The 19,489-nt window shown below is 48.2% G+C and overlaps 1 protein-coding gene across 2 annotated transcripts in view; it reads left to right on the forward strand.

Annotated features, from left to right (window-relative positions):
* PATZ1 (POZ/BTB and AT hook containing zinc finger 1) overlaps nucleotides 1-19,489 on the forward strand; it is an 81,980-nt gene that overhangs the window by 14,349 nt on the left and 48,142 nt on the right. For both annotated transcript variants that reach the window (XM_030217291.1, XM_030217292.1), the window contains exons 2-3: nucleotides 1,919-1,982; nucleotides 2,240-2,411. In XM_030217291.1, the coding sequence (XP_030073151.1) occupies nucleotides 1,919-1,982; nucleotides 2,240-2,411 (236 nt within the window). The remainder of the gene's footprint in view (nucleotides 1-1,918; nucleotides 1,983-2,239; nucleotides 2,412-19,489) is intronic.

The raw sequence follows: 19,489 nt of genomic DNA on the forward strand, positions 1-19,489 counted from the left end.
CTGGCTGCCTGATTTGAATTTCAAGGGGCTGGGTGTGGGGGATACCGGATCTATGTTGGGGGGTAGGGGGGAATCTCCCTTCCCCCGCAACTCCTACCATTGTATGGCCCTAAGCATTTTTCCGGTCTTGCTCAATGGTAGCTACGTCACTGATTTAACTCAGAAAGACGCTCGTTGGCACATTACTATGGCATACAGCTTTTCTTTTAACGTTCGTCCAGTTCTGACTTCTAAGAATACAGCTAGCGCGAGAGGAGAGTTAAGTTGGGCTTTGGTTATAGTGATTTGTCTGTAGCAGGGGTTCTTAACCTTTTTTTTGGTTTTCACTCCTTCCTTTCTAAACCACGTGTCCACTAGTGACAACTTATATGTCACTAACTGTTAGCTGCTAACATGTCACAAAAATTACCGTAGTACACTGTTATGCCAATAATCTGTCCTGCCAATAAACTGTCCTAATAACTGCTTCACTATTTAGAAAGCTTCAGTAAATTTCTCCGACTTCAAGACCCTTCTCTGCATGCTGTTTGACCTCAGACACCATTGGTTAAGACCCTTGGTCTGTATTATGTATTTATGGGTCAGGTAGACTAGTCTGTGTGTGCTTTTGTCTTAGCAGAGGAAAAGAGACTTGATAGACTTGCTGAATCTGCATAATTTCAGACTGATGCCTGGTCTTAGAAAGAATGAACATGCCAACTGAGTCTTGGAGTCATAACTTACTGAACAGGTCATCATCTTGGTGAAGGCTGAGATAAAGAGCAAGGTTTGCAAAAGTAGTGTGACAACTTGTAATGTTATTGTCTCCCTTAAAGGGTATCAGATGCGTTTTTTTGCTCTGAATTCCAGAAATGTGAATTTTCAGGAAAATTTCCTATACAAACCTTTTTATAATTTTCAGAAATTCTCAGAAAATGTCTCTATATAAATTTTCCCAGTGCCCTAAATAAATATATTTGTAGTTTGATTTGGTATGGTTTTTTTTTTTTTTTTTTTTACACATTTTGAAGAGGACAAAGCCGCTCTATCTCAGTTTTAGTCTAGTAGAGGAATTGAAATTAGTGCATAGGTAGAAAATCAGTAGAAACTCTTTCGGGTCTGTTTACCAAATTGTATTAGTGCACAATATTAGGAAATAGGCTCCACTGAAACAAATGGTACCTAACCTGTTTGAACACAATTTAATGTAACCTTGAGTGGACTTTAAAATGGGACATTCCAAATGTATTTAATATTGCATTCACAGAAATAAGATCAAATCTTTGGTTGTCTTTATTTTGATTTTATGTTGGACTAACATTTCTTGGTTAGATGTTGATTTGCTTTCTTATTTCTGTGCATTCAACTGGACTAACCTGGCCACCACTTCTTTTACCTAATACTGCCTTGGAATGTTTTCTTGCTGGTGAATTTTTAGAAATGTATCATTTTCAACCCCACATCTGTACTGAACTATCAGGATGAATTATGGAATGTTAAATGCGATGTGTTCTGGAAAAGTGGACAATCATGGCATTTCCATCAGGTTGCCATGTCTGCTGGCTGCTGTTGTCGTTGCTTCTCTTGTTGATTTGCATTGTGTTGCTTTGGAAGGGCTTGGAGCAGCTGCTCCTCCTCCTTCCTCTTCTGTGGTGATTTAGGGATATAGTTATCAATGAGGGCTACTGTTAAGATGTGTTATTTTACCACTGACTTGTGATATTTTAGCATAGGTACGTACATTCTATGCAGCGAGGCTAGTTACTAATAATTGGGGTTAACAGAAAAATAATACTTCTAACATTAAGCCACATTGGTAACTTCCCTTCTTGGTATTGGATTGAGCTCAGATAACATGGGAAAAGAGCTTGGGAGCTCCTTGGTTTGTTGGCATTCTGCTTAATGAAGGTCTTATTGCTCACTTTTTTTTCCCCCCCAGACCAGATCACTTGAATGGCCATATCAAACAGGTGCATACCTCAGAGAGACCCCACAAATGTCAGGTAGGTATTATAGACATTAGTATGTGAGATATGTTAACCAAAGAGGGGCATTATTTTCTAGGTATGCACTGTTTGAGGAATAGAGAGTGTATTTTATATACGAGTGAAAATTAATGCATATAAAATAAAACTATTAGCAGAAGAGACCAGCTGTGGCCTGGTCGTAAGTGTTAGAAGCACCACAGGTTCTAGAAATAAATGAAATTTTATAAAAAAAAAAAATGCTCCTCTGTGATCCAGATTCTTCTCTCCTACAGACTTGCAATGCATCCTTTGCCACCCGTGACAGGTTGCGCTCGCATCTAGCCTGCCATGAAGACAAGGTGCCATGCCAGGTGTGTGGGAAGTATCTACGGGCTGCGTATATGGCAGATCATCTTAAGAAGCACAGTGAAGGACCCAGTAACTTCTGCACCATCTGCAACCGAGGTACTAAGCTTGTCTTACATAAATCAAACACGAGTTTAGGAGAGAGGGCTTTGCTAGTGAAACTGGTAAGACTTGATAAGCTGCTCTTTATCGAAGAGAATGACAGAGGCCATTACAGGAGCCTTCCCCACAACTATCCTGTAAGAGACAGGTGGGAAAAGCAGCAGGTTTTGCATTTGTAGAAAATCAGTTTTCCTGCTTTGTGCTAGGAAGGCTATGTATTATCAGGTTCTCCACCTCTTGGGGTAGGGGGCTCCTCTCCCTGTGTGTGCCAGTAGAGGATTCTTCTGTGGTAGGAAGGGGAGTTTCCCCCAGGTTACAGGGTTCTTGTGATCAGAGTTGAGAGAGAGTGAGATCTCCCCTGTGTATCCCAGCGAAGGGTTCTTTCCCTTTAGATTTAATTCCTTGTCATCAGAGCAGATGAATCCAGAAACTTATGAGTTATATCCATCTACCAGCAGGTAAAGAACCCAACTGAACTTTGTTATATAGAACAGAATGCATTGTGGTCAGTCAGTATTCTGTATCTACAGCAGGCAGGGGACGGGCTTCCATAAGCTTCTGGTCTCCTCTGAGAAGTTTGGCTCCTGTGTTGTTTTTTTTTTTTTTTTTTTTAGTTCAGTGGAGCCTGGGGAGCTAAAGCTGTTGCCTTCTGTGGTACACATGGTGCCATGTGTCTCACCTCCACTTTCCTCAACCACCCCCCACCAAACAAAAAAAAAAACAAACAAAAACCCATAAGTGGGATAGCAGGTTTTCTCCATAGTATTTGTCTGCTGTGGGCAGCTAGACCTTATAGGGTGTTGAGAAACTATTCTCCTACACAGAAATTGACAGCATTTCTGTTTCACGGTGAATACGCCTTTTAAATTACTAATTGCTGTTGGCTCTAGCAATTTCTTTGGCAATCATGACTCTCATTCCAGTGATCTGCCCTTCTCTCTGGTGGTATTTTTCTCCTTCCCTTGGGTGTTGGGCATGGCGGGGTCTTTAAAATTTTACTCTGCCTTCGGGCCCAGACAGGTTTTCTGGAGAATTTTACAAGCTGCTGCAGTCCCAGCTTGTGGGGCCTTTGCTAGACTATTTTGAGGTTAGTGGCTACAGGTAGTTTCCCTCCACATATGAACTCAGCCCTTTATTAGTTTAATTCCTAAACTGGGACAGGACAACACCTTTCCCAAAGCCTATCATCCTTTCTCTCTACTTAATGTCAATGTGAAGATCTTTCTCCGAGGACAAGCAGTCTGCATTATTCTCACAGATGGATCGATGATCCGCATCGGGTTGGGAACCGGCAGTATGCATAGCAAAATGAAAAACGCTTTACCTTCTGGCGTGCATGCGCGAAGTGCCTTCCCGCCTGTCGCGTGATTGCGCTCCTCAGTTCTTCTTTTTCCACGTGAGGAGTGGCGGTTTTCTCTGTGGCTCTTTGTTTCGGCCGGGAAGAGCCTTTTAGTGCCTCCATTTGCCTTTTTTCATTTTTTGTTTGTTTTCGGGAAAAAACCCCAATTTTTTCCTTATTTTCTTAATTATTTTTTGCCTTTGTCTAAGTTTCCTTTTCTTTTATCTGCGGCAATCCTTTTTTTCCGGCACCATCGCATTTTTTGATTTCGCTAGGGCAGTCTTCCCTTCCATGTCATTGAAGACGCCTAGTAGCTTCAAACACTGTACTTGCTGCAACCAGATCATCTCAGGCACAGATACCCATTTGTGGTGTATCCAGTGCCTTGGGCACGACCACCGCCTGGCTCATTGTGTGCTTTGTCTTCTTATGAAGAAAAGGACTCAACTGGCTTGAGAAGCCCACAGAGAAATCTTTCTGATGCTTGGTGGTCCTTCGATGTCGGCATCGAGGGAAGCATCGACGTCGGGAGTGGAGGTAGGCATGGCTGCTGAGAGGCCACGACATGCTGGGAGTAGTGAGGCATCGAGTGGGTCTCCACCTGTCTCGTCTCCTACTATGCGGGCCCTCCGGGACGGTCCATCATTGCGCCTCACCCCGAGGCGACGTGGGGATTTGATGTCGTCCTCGTCGGCACCGAGGAGTCTCGGTGAGGTGCATCGTGCAAAGGGTAAGAAGCACCGACACCGTTCTCCTTTGACGTGTGGTGGCAGGACCTCCGGGGCACCAAGAGATTTGGCACCCGAGGAGCGTCGATGCCGGGAGGACCGCTCCCCCTCCGTACAGTAGGTGCCGATGTGTTGGCCTCTCGGCCACTTCGGGTTCCTGCTCCCGAGCCCCAGGTGACTCTGCCACTGACTGCTCTACTTGCCCCACAGCTTCTTCCAATGGCTGCTCTCGACGAGTGCATTCAAGCCTTGCTTCCAGATCTTCTGGAAGGACTGCTGCATCAATCTGCATTGGTGACGGAGGTGCTTGCGCCTGCCGTGCTGTCTGTTGCAGCTGTGTCTGTCCCTCCACCCGCAGTGAGGTCCCCGAGTTTGGTGCTTTCGGCTCCGGTATCAGCTGCCATCCAGGTCGACTCCCCATTGACATCGGTGGAGGAAGCGTCGCCGCAGTCTGTGCGGGAGTCGGCTCCTCGGCATTGCCATGAGACCACGGGTCTTTGGTGTCGAGGTGGGTTTGATCTTGGAAGTCACTGAGGAAAGTGCTCTCTGATTAGGGTTAGGAGGAACGCTCGTGGGAGTCAGATCCCAGGCACTTTTCCTCCAATGAGTTTTTTGGGATTCCTGCTGAACCTTCCTCTGCACCTGAAAGGAGACTGGCTCCTCCTGAGAGCCTCTCCTTTTCATCTTTTGTGAGGGAAATGCCTCAGGCCATTCTATTCCCTGTAGATGTGAAGGTTGAGCCCAGGGCTGAGATGCTCGAGGTTCTGGACTACATCTCTCCACCTAGTGAGGCAGTGACATCTCCTTTGCATAAGGTACTTATGGAAGTCCTTATGCGAAACTGGGCGTCACCTTTGTCCCAAAGAAGACATTCCCAGTACCGGATCCACGGGATGCCTGGGTTGATGAGGTCTCAGTTACCCCACAACTCCATGGTGGTGGACTATGCTCTCAAGACAGCCAAGCGTTCTAGGGACTATGCTTCGGCGCAGAGAAGCTAGGACCTTGAACTCTTTTGGGAAAAAGATGTATCAGGCCGCCATGCTCGCTGCCCGCATTCAATCATACCAGCTCTTGATGAGCATCGACTTGTGGAACTCAGTGCGATAGCTGTCTACTGTGGTCGATGCCTTCCCTCCGGAGCAGGCTGAACCCTTCGCCAGCTGGTCAAGCAGCAGAAGGCATGTTGTATAAATTCTTGACCAGGGGCGCTTTTGACACTTTTGATGTAGCATCTAGGATCTCTGCTGAAGGTATAGCAATGCATAGACTCTCATGGCTGCGTGTTTCTGACCTGGACCATTCGGTCCACAGAGGATCGCAGATGTTCCTTGCTGGGGGGATGATCTCTTTGGAGAGAAGGTGGAAGATCTGGTTGACCAGATCAAGAAGCACACTGATGCTATGGCTTCTCTCTCCCACCGGGCACCTTCTGCTACTACCTCAGCTAGGAGGTATTTTGGTGGGTCATGGAGAGTTCCCTATTCCTACTCCAGGCGTAAGTACACTCCAGCATCTCACCAGTCTTCAGAGGCTCAGCCCCAGCTCACTTGTTCTTATCAACAGCGCATGCCCAAGGCCCCTGCTGCTCCCCAGCAAAAACCTGGAATGGGTTTTTGACTGGCTCCAGCAGAGCATAGCTGCCATAAAAGTGTCTGTGCCGGACTTGCCGGTTGGGGGGAGGTTAATGTTTTTTCACCAAAGGTGGCCTCTCATAACCTCCGACCGGTGGTTCTTCAGATAGTTCAGTTAGGATACACTCTAAATCTGGAATGCAAACCTCCAAATTGCCCACCGAGAGCTCATTTATTCAGCTCTCAGCACAAGCAGGTACTTACAGAGGAACTCTCCGCTCTTCTACAGGCCCATGTGGTCAAACTCTTTCCACCAGGGGAAGAAGGGCTGGGATTCTATTCTAGGTACTTCCTTGTGCAAAAGAACAAATTCCTAGTCCGAGAAAAGTTCAGGATGGTCTTCCTGGGCACCCTTTTTCCCATGATTCAAGAAAAAGATTGGCTATGCTTGCTGGACTTGAAGGACTTGTTAACTTGTATCCCAGGAGGTTAACTTGTATCCCAGGAAGTATCTTCGATTTCAGCTGGGAACGCAGCACTTTCAGTACCGCGTGCTGCCCTTTGGCCTAGCGTCAGCTCCCAGAGTATTCACAAAATGCTTAGTGGTTGTTGCAGCATCGCTAGGCAGGCTGTTAGTGCATATGTTTCCCTATCTCAACGATTGGCTGGTGAAGAGCACCTCGGAGGACGGTGCTTGGGAGTCCATGCGGATGACTATTCAGGTGCTGGAACTACTAGGGTTCGTAATAAATTACCCGAAGTCCCATCTCACTCCTGTTCAAACATTGGAATTCATTGGAGCATTGCTCAACATGAAGTCAGTTTGAGCCTATCTCCTTGAGACCCAAGCAGACAACCTTCTGTCCCTAGTGGCCAAGGTTTGAGCGTCTCAGCAAGTCACAGCTCAACAGATGTTGACACTATTGTGGCACATAGCCTCCAGAATTCATGTTGCGCGCATGGCATGTTTCCACATGAGATCTTCTCAGTGGACTCTAGCTTCCCAGTGGCATCAAGCCATGGGGAACCTAAAAGATGTCATCCAGGTGTCCACCGAATTTGCACATTCTCCAGGGGTGGACGATTTGATCCAATTTGACCATGGGACACCTATTCCAAATTCCTCAGCCATAGAAGGTGCTGACGACAGATGCCTTTCTCCTGGGGTGGGTGGCTCGTATAGATGTGCTTCACAGTTAGGAAGCATGATTCCCTCAGGAGACAAATCTTCAGATCAATCCCCTGGAGCTCTGAGTGATCTGGAACACTCTAAAGGCTTTCAGAGATCGTTCATCCAACCAAATTATCTTGATTCAAACAGACAAATCAGATTGTGATGTACTACACCAAGAAGCAGGGGGGCACTGGATCTCTCCCCCTGTGTCAGGAAGCCGTGGATCTTTTCGCCACTCAAACCAATCACAAGGTCCTTCAGTTCTGTTCCAGGCTTCAGATCCATGACAGACTAGCATCAGATGCCTTTCTCCTATTTTGGGGAGCAGGCCTTCTGTAAGCGTATCCTCCCGTACCTCTGGTGGGGAAGACTTTGCTGAAACTCAAGCAAGACCGTGAAACCATGATTCTGATTACACCGTTCTGGCTGCGTCAAATATGGTTCCCTCTTCTTCTAGAATTGTCCTCCGAAGAACCGTGGAAATTGGAGTGGTTTTGATCCTCATCATCCAGAATGAGGGGTCATTTCTACATCCCAACCTCCAGTCTCTGGCTTTCACAGTCTGGATGTTGAGAGCCTAGAATTTGCTTCCTTGGGTCTTTTGGAGGGTGTCTCCCAAGTCTTGCTTGCTTCCAGGAAAGATTCCACTAAGAGCTTTTAAATGGAGGAGGTTTGCCGTCTGTTGTGACAGCAAGGCTGTAGATCGTCTTTCTTGGCCTATACAGACCTTGCTTGATTACCTTCTACACTTATCAGAGTCTGGTCTCAAGATCAACTCCATAAGGGTTCACCTTAGTGCAATTAGTGTTTATCATCAACGTGTAGAAAGTAAGCCTATCTCTGGTTAGCCTTTAGTTATTCGTTTCATGAGAGGTTTGCTTTTGTCAAAGCTCCCAGTCAGACCTCCGCCAGTGTCATGGGATCTCAGTGTTGTTCTCACCCAGCTGATAAAAGCTCCTTTTGAGCCACTGAATTCCTGCCATCTGAAGTACTTGGCCTGGAAGGTGATTTTCTTGGTGGTTGTTACTTCATCTCATAGGGTCAGTGAGCTTCAGGCCCTAGTAGTGGATGCACCTTTTACTAAATTTCATCACAGCAGAGTAGTCCTCTGCACTCACCCTAAGTTCCTGCCGAAGGTGGTGGTGGAGTTCCATCTAAACCAGTTAATTGTCTTGCCAGCATTTTTTTACCCATCCTCATGCCCACCCTGGTGAAAGCAGCTTGCACACCTTGGACTGCAAGAAAGCATTGGCCTTTTACATGGAGGGAACGAAACCCTTCAGACAGTCTGCCCAGTTTATTTCTTTTGATCCCAACAGGAGGATAGTTGCCATTGGAAAACGCACAATCGCCAATTGGCTGGCAGATTGCATTTCCTTTGCTTGTGCCCAAGCTGGGTTGACTCTAGAGGGCCATGTCACGGCTCATAATGTCAGGGCCATGGCTGTGTTGGTGGCTCACTTAGCCTCCGTTGAAGAGGTTTGCAAGGCTGCAACTTGGTCTTCAGTCCACACATTCACATCACACTACAGCCATGAGCAGGACACCCGACGCAACAGTCGGTTTGGGCAGTCGGTGCTGCAGAATCTGGGTTTAGAATCCAACTGCACCCGCCTAGGCCTGTTTTATTCTGTTCCAGGTCGCACTCTCAGCTAGCTTGTATATAGTTTCAGGTTAATCTACATTATGTCCTTGCCGTTACGAGGCCCTGTTGACCAATGTTCATTGTTTCAGTGAGCCTGAATGCTAGGGATACTCCATCTGTGAGAATAATGCAGCCTGCTTGTCCTCGGAGAAAATGAAGATACTTACCTGTAGCAGGTATTCTCCGAGGACAGCAGGCTGATTATTCTCACAACCCCCCCCCCCCCAACTCCCCTTGGAGTTGTTTTGTTCTTTTATGCTTTTGGACTTAACTGAGGAGCGTGGTTGCACAATGGGCGCGTAGGCATTTCGTGCATGTGCAGTGCGGCGCTGTATGCGCGTCAGAAGGCTGTAGCAAAACTTCATTTTATCAACAATCCTCCAGATCATTCAAGATGCTTGGGTTATGTACTCCTACCAGCAGAGGAAGACTGAGAACACTAAAACTTCTTATACAAGTAGCCTGTGCAGACCTTCTACTAACCAGTATTTTCTCAGTCTCAGCAGAGGGTAGATGTGTGCAGCCTGCGCAGTGTACTCAGTCTGGTAGGCCCGTTTGGGGTTTCTAGGTTGGGTTGTAAATGTTAGAGAACCCACACTTGGATTTCTATTACAGGGTGTAAGTCCTAAGGGGCTTCTTATTCCCGGTGGGGTGTCACATCCGGGTGGCCGGGTCCCTCCTCCTGTGCTCTTCCTCTGGAGGACTGCTTGACCTCGGCTACAGACCTTGTTCTGTACCCTTGAGACGTTTAGGCATCAGCAACGAGGTTTAGGTTTTGCCTATTAGTCTGTCAGAGCACAAAGCAAATGTTTGTTTTTATTGTGTTCGCGGCCATTATGTCTAAGCTGGCGAGGTGTTGGTTTTGCTCGAAGCGTGGCGTTGAAGTGAAAGGTGGCCAATGTAAATTTTGTGGGGAGTCTACGTTTTCAGTGCTCTTGCCCCCCGTGCTTTCCCCTGAGTCGGCGGAGGTGTTGGGTGGCGATTTGACCGCACATTCCGGGCTGGCAACGGCGGGAAACGCGGTTATTTTGGTTGCGCATCCCGGGTCGGCCCCGATGGAGCCGTTTTTGGCGGGAAGCGCGGCCCTTTTGGCTGCGCATTCCATACCGACGCCAGGGAACCCGTGTGTGGCGGGAAGCGCGCCTAGTTTAGCCGCGGATCCTCGGGAGCGAGGGGGGGGGTCCGTCGCGGAGACTGCGGAAGTGTTGTTGGGGCTTCAGCAGCGTTTGGGGGGGGGGGGGCTGACTTCTCCCCTGAGTTTGTTTGGTCTCTGTATAATGCCTGGAGAGCTGGCCCCTCTCAGGCTGTTTGTTCCCTGGAGGCTGCTAGCTCAGTGGGAGTTAAGTGCCCACGGGTGGATATTTCGAAGCCTATGGAGATATTTTCTCTGCCTGGGTCGGACGTTTGGAGTGACCCAGGAGAGGAGGATCTCTTAGATGTGTCTGAGGATCAGGATGGGCTAAGGCCTGGGGAAGATTCTTCAGGGGTTTGCATTTTTCATAAGGAGGAGTTGTTAGAGCTCATTGATCAGGTGATCTCTACTTTGAAGTTTGCTCCGGCGGCCACTCCCTCTGCGGTGGGACCCCAGGTAGATCCCTTGGTTAAGGGGATTCGGAGAGCCTCCCATTCCTTTCCCACAAATTCAGACATTAGGGACATGGTTTTTCAGGAATGGTCTGTGCCGGAGGCTGCTTGTAAGGTGTCTAGGGCTATGGCGTGGCTGTATCCCTTGCCTCTGGAAGATTTGGCCCTACTGAAACTACCTACTGTGGATGCGGTGGTTATGGTGGTTACTAAGGCTACGGCCATTCCGGTGGATGGCGGTACAGCCTTACGGGATCCTCAGGATAGGAAGCTAGAGTCCTTTCTGAAGCGCAACTTTGATTTGTCGGCTTTGGCCTTGCAAGCCTCTGTGTGTGGGAGCTTGGTAGCCAGAACTTGTTTCCGTTGGGCGGAGAAGCTCTTGGATGAGCCTGCGTTAGATAGGACTGGTTTGGTTCAGGACCTGGCCAAATTGGAGATGGGGTCTTCGTTTTTGGCAGACACCCTTTATGATTTGCTAAGGGCTTCGGCTAAGAATATGGCTCTGGCGGTGACGGCTTGCAGGGCTCTTTGGCTTTGGGGCTGGGTGGCAGATGCGGCCTCTAAAGCAAAGTTGTGTTCTCTACCTTTCAAAGGTTCTATATTGTTTGGAGAGGACTTGGATAAACTGATGAGTGGTCTTGGGGATACCAAGGTCTCACAGTTGCCGGAGTTACGGCCTAAGTCGGCTAGTCGAGGTGGTTTGGCTAGAGGTCAGTTTAAGGACGTGAGGTGGTACAGGCCGGGCAGATTTGTGTCTCCTTCCAAAAGCCGTTTTTTCCAGCGGACGCAGTCCTTTCGAGGGGGTCGTCGAGGAGGTCGGGACTCTTCCGGAGGTGCCGGAAATGGTGGTAAGTCCTCCTTATGAAGGTGTGCGGGTCCAGCCTCTGGTGAAGGTTGGGGCGCGACTTCATATGTTTTATCAAGGGTGGACCCAAATTACTTCAGATCAGAGGGTGCTGGAGGTCGTTCGCGACGGTTATGCGCTCGAGTTCGAGCACCCGCTGCCGGATCTGTTTCTTCCCTCTCCTTGTCACTCTCGAGTCAAGTTAAAGGCTATTCAAGAGACTCTGGGTCGCTTAATCCAGTTGGGAGCTGTGGTACCCGTTCCTTGGCACGAGCTGGGAACGGGTTGTTATTCCATTTACTTTGTGGTGCTGAAGAAGGAGGACCAGTTTCGACCCGTTTTAGATCTCAAGAGGGTCAATGGGGCGCTCAAGGTGCCATCCTTCCGCATGGAGACTCTGTGCTCGGTCATAGTGGCTGTTCGTCAGGGAGAATTTCTCACGTCACTGGATCTCACAGAAGCGTATTTGCACGTGCTGATTCGAGAGGCCCATCAGCGTTTCCTTCGTTTTGCTGTTTTAGGGAGGCACTTTCAGTTCTGTGCTCTGCCTTTTGGTCTGGCAATGGCTCCACGCACCTTCTCCAAGATAATGGTGGTGGTAGCAGTGGCTTTGCGGAGACAGGGAATTCTGGTGCATCCGTATCTGGACGACTGGTTGATCCGGGCGAAGTCTCGGGCTCACAGTGTGGCAGCGACGGCTCAGGTGGTCGCGTTTCTGAAATCGATCAGATGGGTAGTGAATGTAGTCAAGTCAGTTGATCCCATCGCAGAGTCTGGAGTACTTGGGAGTGCGGTTCGACACGGCAGTGGGTCGTGTTTTTCTGCCGGATTCTCGGATCGCCTCTCTTCAGCAGCAGGCCCGGCTGTTAATGTCCGTTCAGAGTCAGACGGTTCGAATGTACCTTTGGGTTCTGGGCCTCATGACAGCAACAATAGAGGTAGTACCATGGGCCAGGGCGTATATGCGTCAGCTTCAGGTGGCTCTGTTGTCCAGGTGGTCTCCTCAGGTACACAGTTTGGAGTTGCCCATTGAGGGGGGCTCCTTGGCGCAGTCTCCAGTGGTGGCTGTGCTCGGCCCATCTGAAAAAGGGCATGCTGTTGGAACCTCCTCAGTGGTTGATTCTGGTAACAGATGCCAGTCTGCTGAGCTAGGGAGCTCAGTGTCTCGGTCGGTCCGCGCAGGTGTGGTGGTCGACGGAGGAAGCTCAGTGGTCTATCATCCTGTTGGAGACAAGGGCGATTTGGCTAGCTCTGTTGGCGTTTTGCTCAAGTGTGGTGGGAAAGGCGGTAAGAGTCATGTCTGACAACGCGACAGCAGTAGCGTATGTCAACCGGCAGGGCGGTACAAAGAGTCCGCGGTTGGCAATCGAGACGGCTCTGCTCATGAGTTGGGTGGAAAGGCATCTAGTGCAGATTTCGGCGGCGCATTTGGCCAGGGTGGACAGTGTGAACGCGGATTTTCTAAGCAGACACATGTTGGACCCCAGAGAATGGTCTCTGCACCGGTCGGTGTTCGACCAGATAGTTCTAAAGTGGGGAATGCCAGTAGTGGATCTCATGGCGTCGGCACAGAACGCTCAGGTTCCTCGGTATTTCAGTCGGCGTCGGGATCCGCGCGCAGAAGGGATCGATGCATTGGTCCTTCTGTGGCCTCAGCGGGTATTGCTGTACATGTTTCCCCCGTGACCCTTGATAGGTTGAGTCCTACAGAGGGTAGAATGTCATGCGGGTCCGGTGTTGTTGGTGGCTCCGAATTGGCCACGTCGGCCGTGGTTCAGGGATCTGATGCACTTGTTAGAAGGCGAGCCTCTGCGGCTGGGGGGCTCGGTGCTGTTGTGTCAGGGTCCGATTGTCATGCTGGATCAAGATCGGTTCTCTCTTACGGTGTGGCCCTTGTTGAGAAGGAAAGGGTTTTCCCCTCAGGTGATTCAGACGATGCTGCAGTCTCGCAAACGTTCGACGTCTTTGGCCTATGTGCGTGTGTGGCACATATTTGAAGATTGGTGTGGGGACCGGGCGTGTGTCCCTTTGACAGCTTCTGTGTTGCGCATTTTAGATTTCTTGCAGGATGGTTTTGAGAAGGGCCTTTCATTGTCATCTTTGAAGGTGCAGCTGGCGGCTTTGGCGTGTTTTCGGGGTAAGGTGCAGGGCAGGTTGGTTGCGTCTTCCCCGGATGTGGTCCGTTTTTTGAGGGGGTGAAGTTGCTTTGTCCTCCTCAGCGGCCGGTAGTTCCACAGTGGGATCTTAATATCGTTCTTGACTCTCTTTGGCGGGTTCTCCTTTTCAGCCCTTGGAGTCTTGTTCGATAAAAGACCTTACTATGAAGGTGGTCTTTTTGGTAGCTATATCGTCGGCTCATCGGATTTCGGAACTTCAGGCTCTTTCATGTAGTCCTCCATTTCTGTGGTTTTCTAAGGAAAAGGTTTCGCTGCATCCAGTGCCTTCGTTTTTGCCTAAGGTGGTATCCTCCTTTCATGTCAATCAGGTGATTTTGTTGCCGGTCTTGGGGGACCGGATGGGGGATGCTTCTCAGCGTCGTTTGGCGAAATTGGATGTGCGCAGAGTGTTGAAGGTTTACTTGTGCAGGTCAGAGGAATTCAGGTCTTCGGACAGGTTATTTGTCCTTCATGGGGGGCCCAAGAAGGGAGCGGCTGCTTCTAAAGCATCTATAGCTCGGTGGTTGAAGGATGCCATCTCTTCGGCTTACATATTGCATGGCCGTACAGTGTTGGTGGGGCTCAAGGCACATTCCACTAGGGGGATGGCGGCTTCTTGGGCAGAGAGTAGTTTCGTTCCACCAGTGGACATTTGTAGAGCGGCGCGGTGTGGTCCTCCCTGCATTCTTTTGTCAAACATTACAGAGTGGATATACATGCAAGGGAGGATGCCAGTTTTGGAGCTGCAGTCCTGTCCTCTGGGCTTCGCAGGTCCCACCCTTAGATGTGTTTACTGCTTTGGTACGTCCCAAGCGTCTTGAATGGTCTGGAGGATTGCTGAGGAAGGTGAAATTAGGCCTTACCTGCTAATTTTCTTTCCTCTAGATCCTCCAGACCGTTCAAGAGCCCACCCACTGTATCGGACAGTTCAGTATGATAATTTCTTTAGACTTCAGTTGCTGATATTTCTAGTAGCTCCTGTGATTTGGGTCCTGGAGTTTTACTAAGGGCAGTTTGTGGTATCGTTTGTGCCCATCTGCAGTTGAATTCCCCCATCTTAAGGGGAGGAGATCTGAGTGTGGATTCAGTGGTTTTGTTTAGGTGGAGGTGTTTTGTTCCTCTGCTTTGTTACTGTTTTACTGGTTAGTAGAAGGTCTGCACAGGCTACTTGTATAAGAAGTTTGTGTTCTCAGTCTTCCTCTGCTGGTAGGAGTGCATAACCCAAGCGTCTTGAACGATCTGGAGGATCTAGAGGAAAGAAAATTAGCAGGTAAGGCCTAATTTCACCTTGCTGTGCATAATGCCTGTTCCCGGGCCAACGCGGATTGTCGACCCATCTGTGAGAATAATCAGCCTGCTGTCCTCTGAGAATACCTGCTATAGGTAAATATCTTCGCTTTTTGCAAATTTTGGCAGACTGGTGGTGGTTCTCATAACCAGCCTAATCACTGGTGGGTGATCAGGCTGGTTATGTTCAAAGCCGTCACTCTGTGGTCAATGTGCGTAAACTAATATTAGCAATCCTACACTGTTCCTAGCAACTTAAACCACTGTTGGTGGTCAGCTTAGATGCGGAGTGGGTATTTGATCAAGTCCATTGGCCCTTTCTTTTTTCAACCTTACAATGTGGGTATGACTGGGTGGTTCCATCGGGCAATCAAATCTCTTTGTACAGATCCCCAGGCCTTGATATTGGTTAATGGTGTTGGGACCTCCTCCTTTTTGGTTAGTTGGGGCATGCAACAGGCTGTCCGCTCTCTCCACTACTTTTTCTACTCTCTTTAGAACCTTTATGCACATTGTGAAGGGTGAGCGGTGTGTCAGGTGTCTGTCTTCAAAGGGGCTCTATTAAACTGTTGTCATATGCAGATGACGACGTAAGTGAGCTGTGTAAGTCCCTGCCTGCGCTTCTTCAAATTATTCACCAGCATGGGCAGCTAGCAGGATTCACATTCAATTTACATAAGTCCCAGGCTCTTCCAGTACCATCTGAGGTACGTGAGGAGTGGAAGGGAGACTTCCCTCTTGGCTGGGTAGAGGGCCCTGTAAAATATCTGGGTGTGTATGTACCAGCAGACCTCTCGCAACTATACATGTCAGTAACATTCACACACTTCTTTTACAAATCTGGCACTCTTGCCCTTCGTCCCTATTCCTCGCTGGTTATACGTCTTCCAAATGCTACCATTGTATTTGAAAGTTTGTAATGAGTGGGTGTTGACTAGGTCTATCCAAAGTTATCTGTTGCGAGGGAGGTACACCAGATTACAGATTTCTGTCCTTCAGAAGCTGAGGGCGCATGGAGGCCTGGGCTTGCTAAATGTTCGTTCTCCAAGGACAAGCAGGCTTCTTGTTCTCACGATCGGGTCGTCGTCTGCGACGGCCCAGGAGACTGGCAAATCCATAAGAAAAAACAAAAACTTCTAGAATGCGCTGGCGCGCAGGCAGAGCAAACTGCACATGCGCGAACGGCTTCCCACCGGTGGCGCGAGCGTTCCCTCTGTTTGTTTTGATCCGCGTCTTGAGTGACACGCTTTTTTCGATTGTGCTCAATTTCGGCTCAGGAGACTTAGTTTAGCGTTCACCGCTCCCCTTTCTTTTTTCTTCATTATGGTAGTTTATTACAAAAAGAAAAAAAAAGTTTTTCCCTTATTTTATTAGTTTTTCTTCACTTCTTTAAGTTTCCTTCTTTTTTCGTCGCGGCTGCCTTTTAGGCTGCTCGGCTGGGTCGTCTTTTCCTTTTTTGGGCCTTTTTATTTGGCACGATTGAGTCTTTTAATTTCGCAGCTGCCGTTTTTCCGTCCATGTTATTGAGGACTCCCAGCGGCCTCAAGCGTTGTATTCGCTGCAACTGGACCATCTCGGGTACCGACCCCCACGCGTGGTGTCTCCAGTGCCTTGGGCCCGAACATTTGCCAGCTGCTTGTAAGCAGTGCTCTTTAATGAAAAAGCGGACCCAAGTGTCTCGAGAGGCTCAACGGTTCGGTCCTTCAACATTGGCATCGACATCGGTACGTATCTGGCAGGCGTAAACAACAGTCTGGCCGACAGGTTGAGCAGGAGCGTGCAACCTCATGCGTGGTCGCTAAACATGGGCATAGTCTGCAAGATCTTCCGAGCGTGGGGCACCCCCTCGGTGGATCTTTTGCCACTCAGATCAATCACAAAGTCCCTCAATTCTGTTCCAGACTTCAGGCCTACGGCAGACTAACGTCAGATGGTTTTCTCCTACACTGGGGGACAGGCCTTCTGTATGCTAATCCTCCCATACCTCTAGTAGGGAAGACTTTGCTGAAACTCAAGCAGGACTGTGGAACCATGATTCTGATTGCACCCTTTTGGCCCCGTCAGATCTGGTTCCCTCTTCTGGAGTCGTCCTCCGAAGAACTGTGGAGATTGGAGTGTTTTCCGACCCTCGTCACCCAGAACGAGGAGTCTCTTCTACATCCCAACCTCCAGTCTCTGGCTCTCATGGCTTAGAAATTGCCTCCTTGGGTCTTTCGGAGGGTGTCTCCAGAGTCTTGCTTGCTTCCAGGAAAGATTCCACAACAAGGTGTTCTTTCAAATTGAGGAGGTTTGCCGTCTGGTGTGACAGCAAGGCCCTAGATCCCCTTTCTTGTCCTACACGGACCCTGCTTACATAAGTACATAAGTATTGCCATACTGGGAAAGACCAAAGGTCCATCGAGCCCAGCATCCTGTTTCCAACAGTGGCCAATCCAGGTCACAAATACCTGGCAAGGTCCATAAAATGTACAAAACATTTTATACTGCTTATCCCAGAAATAGTGGATATTCCCCAGCCCATTTAATAACGGTCTATGGACTTTTCCTTTAGGAAGCTGTCCAAACCTTTTTTAAACTCCACTAAGCTAACTGCCTTTACCACATTTTCTGGCAACGAATTCCAGAGTTTAATTACACGTTGAGTGAAGAAAAATTTTCTCTGATTCGTTTTAAATTTACTATAGTGTAGCTTCATCGCATGCCCCCTAGTCCTAGTATTTTTGGAAAGCGTGAACAGACGCTTCACATCTACCCGTTCAGCTTCACTCATTATTTTATAGACCTCTATCGTATCTCCCCTGAAGACCAACTCTGTAAGAGTTCACCTTAGTGCAATTAGTGCTTGTCAACGTGTAGAGGGTAAGCCTATCTTTGGACAGCCTTTAGTTCGTTTCATGAGAGGTTTGCTTTTGTCAAAGGCCCCTATCAAACCTCCACCAGTGTCATGGGATCGCAGCGTCATTTTCATGCAGCTGATGAAAGCTCCTTTTGAGCCACTGAATTCCTGCCATCTGAAGTATTTGACCTGGAAGGTCATTTTCTTGGTGGCTGTTACTACTACTACTACTATTTAACATTTCTAGAGCGCTACAAAGTGTACGCAGCGCTGTACAAACACAGAAGAAAGACAGTCCCTGCTCAAAGAGCTTACAATCTAATAGACAAAAAGTAAAGCATTTAAATTTAAAATATTTAAGCAGTCAAACACAAGAGAACAGTCACAGAAGGACTGAAGATGTTGAAGGGTGGTCAGTGTGATTCTCTCACTCCTGCCATTGGCGGCTCCCATTCAGTTGGTAGATTCCTTTAAATACCTTGGTGTCCACTTTGACAGCGCCCTAAATTTCTCCTCTGATATTTCCGCTACCGTTAGGAACTGTTACTTCAGCACATAGTCAGTGAGCTCCAAGCCCTGGTAGTGCATGCACCTTATATCAAGTTTCATCCTAACTGAGTAGTCCTCCGCACTCACCCTAAGTTCTTGCCGAAGGTGGTGTCAGAGTTCCATCTGAACCAGTCAATTGTCTTGCCATCATTTTTTCCCCGTCCACACACATGCCCTGGTGAGGACAAGTTGCACACCTTGGACTGTAAGAGAGCATTGGCCTTTTACATGGAGCAGACAAAGCCCTATAGACAGTCCGCCCAGATGTTTGTTTCTTTTGACCCTAACAGGAGGGGAGTCTTCATCGGAAAACGCACAATCTTTAATTGGCTAGCAGATTGCATTTCCTTCACTTATGCCCAAGCTGGGCTGACTCTGGAGGGCCATGTCACGGCTCATAATGTTAGAGCGATGGCTGCGTCAGCCTCCATTGAAGAGATTTGCAAGGCTGCAACGTGGTCATCAGTCCACACATTCACATCTCACTATTGGCTTCAGCAGGATACCTGACGCGACAATCTGTTTGGGCAGACAGTGTTGCAGAATCTGTTCGGGATTTAGAATCCAACTCCACCCTCCTAGGCCCATTTATGTTCTGTTCCAGGCTGCACTCTCATAGTTGTGTTTCTTTTCAGGTCAATCTATGTTATGTCCTCGCCGTTGCAAGTCCCAATTGACCTATGTTCATTATTTTGAGTGAGCATGGGGGCTAGGGATACCCCAATTGTGAGAACAAGCAGCCTGCTTGTCCTCAGAGAAAGTGTAGATACATACCTGTAGCAGGTATTCTCCGAGGACAGCAGGCTGATTGTTCTCACAAACCCTCCCTCCTTCCCTTTGAAGTTCTATTCTCTGTTTTGGTTTTTATTAAACAGAGGGCATGCTCACGCCGCGGGCGGGAAGCCGTTCGTGCATGCATGTTTCACTCTAGAAGTTTTTGTTTTTTCTTATGGATTTGCCAGTCTCCTGGGCTATCGTGGACAACGACCCAATCATGAGAACAATCAGCCTGCTGTCCTCGGAGAATACCTGCTACAGGTATGTATCTACGCTTTATTTAACAGTAACTTGTACTATGCATCATATTAATGATTGCAATGGACAAAAAAGCGAGGACAGCTCAAAGAGAGTATCAGGAAGTCTTTAATATAAACAGCTTAAAAGCGACCCGACACGGCCATGTTTCGGCACCAAGGCCTGCTGCATCAGGGGTCAATTTGATCTACATAAAAATGAAAAATGAAGATCAAAAACATAGCAAATAAACAATAGTGACGTACATAAATTATGTGGTAAAAACATTCATGTATATAAATTATGTGGTATATATATGTATATGTATGTATATATGCGTGTGTA

This window comes from Microcaecilia unicolor, chromosome 11 (assembly GCF_901765095.1).
Source record: "Microcaecilia unicolor chromosome 11, aMicUni1.1, whole genome shotgun sequence".
Classification (NCBI taxonomy): domain Eukaryota; kingdom Metazoa; phylum Chordata; class Amphibia; order Gymnophiona; family Siphonopidae; genus Microcaecilia; species Microcaecilia unicolor.